Source organism: Apteryx rowi, unplaced genomic scaffold, assembly GCF_003343035.1.
Source record: "Apteryx rowi isolate R43461 unplaced genomic scaffold, aptRow1 scaffold_66, whole genome shotgun sequence".
NCBI classification, from domain to species: Eukaryota; Metazoa; Chordata; class Aves; order Apterygiformes; family Apterygidae; genus Apteryx; species Apteryx rowi.
In genome coordinates, this window is record NW_020450938.1 from 2,932,290 (window position 1) to 2,938,289 (window position 6,000).

The 6,000-nt window shown below is 41.0% G+C and overlaps 1 protein-coding gene across 1 annotated transcript in view; it reads left to right on the forward strand.

Annotated features, from left to right (window-relative positions):
- RYR2 (ryanodine receptor 2) overlaps nucleotides 1-6,000 on the forward strand; it is a 479,557-nt gene that overhangs the window by 270,622 nt on the left and 202,935 nt on the right. The window contains exon 26 of the mRNA XM_026085098.1: nucleotides 1,205-1,288. Within this exon, the coding sequence (XP_025940883.1) occupies nucleotides 1,205-1,288 (84 nt within the window). The remainder of the gene's footprint in view (nucleotides 1-1,204; nucleotides 1,289-6,000) is intronic.

Sequence of the window (6,000 nt, forward strand, 5' to 3'; positions counted from 1 at the left end):
CACATTTTCTCTCAGAGATTGTAAAGACTGGGAGATATTCTGAGGACACTGTAGCTTTGACTGTTTTTAGAGTCAGAGTGGTCTATTACTTTTGTCCAAGATTTATTTTCATTTTCCTGTAAATATTTTAGAAATGCATCTGGGTTACAGAAAGTAAGATTTGATAACCAATATTAAAAGTAAATGCAAGAACAAATAATTGATGAATAATAGATCAACTCCTGGAGATGAATGAGACTTAAGRTTTATACTGTTGGATAATGTTGACTGTAAGGAAAGGAAGAGGTTTGAGATAATCAGAAACCTAATTAATACTGTTGAGCCTGTTCACAGGCATACATTCTAAGGATGAAAAGTGACGTATTCTACTTTTTCTCCTTTCATCATCTTCGAAGTAAACAACATGACATAAAAAGATTTTAGTATAAAGCAGTTGTGCCACACATAAATTGTTAAGACAGATTTCACCGACTTTTATCAGTCTTACAGGGAGGAAAAAAACACATTGTCTTCATTCTTTGACAAGTATCTTTGGCTATTTAAAGATGTGAATGTGTAATTCTTCTTCCTACATTTTATTTTGAGAGTAAGCTGGAGAGGAAATAAAGAGTTACCACTGTTATGAAGACATCTGTAAATGCTAAAGGAATAACAAATATGAATGACTTTTAAAAGTTTTATGAAAAAAGGTGACATGACAAAATCATTTCTCAGAATCAATTTGYGGTGATGCATACATTTCTATAGCATATTTCACTCTGAAGATGGTATACGGTGCCTACTCTGCTCACTCTAAGGAATCTTCTTTAGAATATTTTTGACCAGTATTTCTGCACAATTCATTTGTTACTATAAATATATTTTAAGAGAAGGGAATCTTTGAACTGATGTCTCATAAAGATGAAATAGCTAGACTGTATGATAGTTCCATTTTGAAGTTGTCCACTCATACAGTTACCTAAACAATATAAGAACATCTTGTGGTATTTTCTTAACATCATCGATAAATGTTTTACATATATAAAAAGGCTGGTGTTGACCTTTCCATATTATAATTCCATATTATTCCATATTATGATGCATGTTATGTTGTCATTCCCATAGGTCTCATTTGTTTTTTTAAATAGTGCCATTTTATATATCAACTGACAACTCTGAATATAGAAGTATTGACAGTAAGTTATCACTGATTTCTGTGTTCTAGAACCCTGCTAGCATTAGGCTGCCATGTCGGACTTGCTGATGAACATGCTGAAGAAAAAGTGAAAAAAATGAAACTTCCAAAGAAGTAAGTTGAAATTCAAATGTTTTTTTCTTTTTTATTAGGCAGTATAAGTTAAGCAAACTGTGTTTTTAACGATCTAGTATTGTATTTCTAGCTTTATTGATACTTGGGTATACATGCATGTGTATCTGAGTTTTCAGAAATTTTCACATACCTACAAACACGCCATTTGTTTAGATATTTACCATCTGATATGCAGACAAAGTTTAAATTTTATGTGATTCATTGAAATTTCTGGCAATCAATTCATCATTTCAAAAACTCTCTTATAGATACAGTGTACTGCAGACACTTTTTACAGTTTTTACACATTCTTCACATTTTTACAGCAAATTTGTCAAAGTATTTTGCTGTTCTGCAAATATTTAAAGAGCCTTTTAAAAGTCCTAGGATGACCATGCAGTGACTTGAACCAGAGAGGACCTGTACAGCTTCTTGATCTTTCCCCTGTGGGATCAAGAGCTTTGGTACTGGGCCCAGGGTGGTATAGTGCCCTCTACTACTGCAGCTCTGAGACCAGCTTTTATTGAGCAGACAAAGTGCCCTTGCTGCTTTCTCAGGACCAGTGTGCACCCTGGTAGAGAACTGAAGAGTTTGGGGGAGTGAACACGATTGAAAATTATGAAACTGTACTTGGTGATAGGCATATGTAGGCAAGTAATACAGCCCAACGTACGTTTGAGCTCATGGTTTTTAAGTTTATATCTAGACCAGTGTAAAACTCAATGGGATAAAAGACGGTTATAGTATGTTTAAACTCAGAAAGACAAAGAACATAATTTCAGTATGAGAAAAATTCTGCATGTTCTGTTATTCCTGAATTTGATTTAGAAATTTAGTTTGCTTCATTATGACTAAGAGAAATGGTAACCACTAGTACCACTAGTAGCATCTTGCAGCTCCTTGCAGAAATGTGTCCTGTGCAGACATAGATATTTCTCCATTCCCTGCTATTGCATATTCTCATTATCCACACTGGGCCTTCACTGACTCTTGCCTTCATATTACATATGTTGCCTCCATAAAGTCAACATACAAACCCCAGGCCCAACTAAAGCACACCTTTACTTTTTCCAGTTGTAAGCCAAAAGCACTTGCCCCGTTCTGGCAAGGCTCCTGCAGGCTTCTGGGTAGTACTTGCTCTACAAGGCAGGTGTAAGACCCTGGAGCCCCAAGAGACTTGGATGTATATCACACTGCATTGATTCATATATCATTAATAGCACAGTTTGAGAACCCCTAATGTGGTCCCTTGACAAGAATGAATGAGAAAAAACAAATAAATAGAGGATTGGTTTAAGTTCCCCAAAACTCTTCCTCAGTTTTAGTATCCCAAAATAATTGCATATAAGAATAAAAAGAAAAGATATCTTGGGTTGCCATATTTTGGTACAGAATTTCCTGGGCAGAAATAAATGTGCATTTGCAGGATAGTGCATATACATTAAATCTGATACTTTTATAAAAATGTRGCTAAATCTAAGTCTCAGGAAACTCAGGAAGACTTCCAAATTTAAGAATAGTTAAGATCACTATGTGTGGTATACAGTCCTGGAGAGAAGAGGGGTTCAGGAGTCCTGGCTGATTTTTCAGGAATCACCTCCTCCAAGCTCCAGAACAGTTCATCTCGACAAACAGAAAATCAGGCAAAGGTGCCAGGAGGCATGGATGGTGGCATGAATGAATAAGGAGCTCCTGATTAAACTCAGACGTTAAAAAGGAAGCGTACAAGAGGTGGGAGCATGGACAGGTGACCCAGGAAGAATATAGAGACACTATCTGGGTGTGCAGGGATAGCGTGAGGAAAGCCAAAGCCCACCTGGAGTTGAATCTGGCAAGGGATGTGAAGAGCAACAAGAAAGGCTTCTACAGATATATCAGCATCAAAAAGACAAGGGAGAATTTAGGCCTGCTGCTGAATGGGTCAAGGGACATGACAAAGGTCAAGGAACTCAATGACTTCTTCTCCTTGTTCTTTACTGATAAGACTTGTCTTCAGGAATCCAGGTCCCTGAGACAACTAGAAAATCTGGCACAAGGAAGACCTATCACTGGTGGAGGAAGATCAGGTTAGGGAACATTTAAACAAACTGTACTTGCACGAGTCCACGTGACGTGATGGGATGCACCCGTGAGTGTTGAGGAAGCTGACCAATGTCATTGCAAGGCCACTCTCAATTATCTTYGAAAAGTCATGGTGACTGGAGGAGGTTCCTGAAGGCAAGAAGAAAGCAAATGTCACTCCTGACTTCAAGAAAGAGGACCCAGGGAACTGCAGGCTGGTCAGCCTCTCCTTGATCCCTGGGAAATTGATGACACAAATACTCCTGGAAGCCAAACAATCATGCTTGACCAACCTGATAGCTTTCTATGATGAGATGAGTGGCTTGGTGGACACAGGGAGGGCAGTGGACATCATTTATCCTGACTTTAGTAAGGCTTTTGACACTGTCTTCCATAACATCCTCATAGACAAACTGATGAAGTATGAGCTAGATAAATGGACAGTGATGTGGACTGAAACCTGGCTGAACTGTTGAGCTTAAAGGCTTGTGATCAGTGTCATGAAGTCCAGCTGGAGGCCATTGACTAGTGGTGTACCCCAGGGGTTTATTCTGGGTCTAATAATGTTTCATAATGTTTAACCTCTTAATGAAGATGGGCCAGAGTGCACTCTCAACAAGTTTTCAGACAATGCAAAACTGGGCAGAGTAATTGATACACCAGATGGTTGTGCTGCCATTCAGAGAAACCTGGGCAGGCTGGAGAAATGGGCACTGGACAGAATACTTTTGTTTTTTCAGGTTATCGGTGTAGCTTCATTAGGCACTTGGAGGGTACATTTTTTGTGGCTAAGTTCTGTTTAAAGGTACATAAATCCAAGCCACATAGCCAAACTACTGCTGGAGATAACTCAAAGTTAGGAGAAGATTGTAAGTAATTTTCCTCTAGCCCTTGAGCTCTTAATGTGACTGTGAGATTCTTTTTTTATTACAGCCAGAAGAAACAGATTTTCACCACCTGGAGAGCAACATACCTGTTACTAATTTCCTTGTCAGTGTAAGCTGTCTTTTACACCCCTATGTGGTGTATGAAGGACAGTGCAGAGACCTCTGAAGTAGCTTCAGAAGTGGGAGTAACTAATATGACGCTCTTCCCTTCTGCTAATTGTCCCACTGTCTTGATTTTTGACTCAAGCTAGTATCTCTACATTGCACGTCAGTATGCCGCTTGGTTTGCTTGGAACCAGCTTGGATTTCCTTAGTATCACATAACGTTGCCTCAGACACGCATGCCTTAAGCTCTGTCAGTTGAGTTGTAGTTATAGGTGTTCAGTGGCACTGTTTCTAGACCTCATCTCCTTCTAGAATCAAAGGTAACTGAAAAGATAAATATTGATTTACAACGAAAGCACAAGACTTGGAAACCAAGAACTGTAAGTTCACTTCTTGATTCTGAACAGACTTCCTTTGAAACCCTTGGTAAATTGTGTAAGGTACCCTCAGCCCTGACGTAAGGACAGCAACCATTCCTAGTGGCTTCATTTTGGGATCATATGGAAAATAGATTCTTAATTTCCTCTGTCTAAATATTCATTCTTGTAAAGTTTGTAATTTATTTTTTCTACTTTGCTGGCTACTTTTTTACTTTTGGACCTTGATAGGTTACCCCCATGAGTGCTGAGGTTGCTAGCTGATGTCATTGCAAGGCCACTCAATCATCTTTGAAAAGTCATGGCAATCAGGAGAGGTTCCTGAGGACTGGAAGAAAGCAAATGTCACTCCAGCCTTCAAAAAGGGCAAGAAGGAGCCAGGGAACTACAGGCCAGTCAGCCTCCCCTCAAGCCCTGGAAAGGTGATGGAGCGGCTGATGCTGGATCCCGTTTCCAAGCACATGAAGGACAAGAAGGTGCTGAGGAGTAGTCAGCATAGATTCACAAAGGAAAAATCATGCTTAACCAACCTGATAGCCTTCTATGATGGAAGGACTGGCTGGGGAGAGCAGTGGATCTTCCCTACCTTGACTTCAGTAAGGCCTCCCACACTGTCTCCCAGAACATTCTCATAGGCAAGATTGGAAAGTGGGGGATAGAAGAACAGTGAGGTGGATTGAGAAGTGGCTGAATGGCAGAGCTCAGCGTTTTGTGCTCAGTGGTGCAAAGTCTAGTTAGAGGCCAGTAACTAGTGGTGTACCCCAGGGATCAGTGCTGGATCCAATCCTGTTCAACTTATTCATCAGTGATGGGAGAGAGTGCACCCTCAGCAAGTTTGAGGGTGATGCAAAACTGGGAGGAGTGGATGACACACCAGAGGGCTGTGCTGCCATTCAGAGGGACCTTGACAGGCTGGAGAGATGGGCAGAGAGGAACCTCATGAAGTTCAGCAAGGGGAAATGCCAAGTCCTGCACCTAGGGAGGAATAACCCCATGTACCAGTATAGGTTGGGGGGCCAGCGTGCTGGAAAGCAACTCTGTGGAGAAGGACCTAGGGGTCCTGGTGGACTGCAGGCTGACCATGAGGCAGCAATGTGCCCTTGTGGCCAAGAAGGCCAATGGTATCCTGGGCTGCATCAGGAAGAGTGTTGCCAGCAGGTSGAGGGAGGTGATTCTCCCCCTCTACTCARCCCTTGTGAGGCCACATCTGGAGTACTGCGTCCAGTTCTGGGCTCCCCAGTACAAGAGGGATGTGGCACTACTGGAGCAAGTGCAGCGAAGG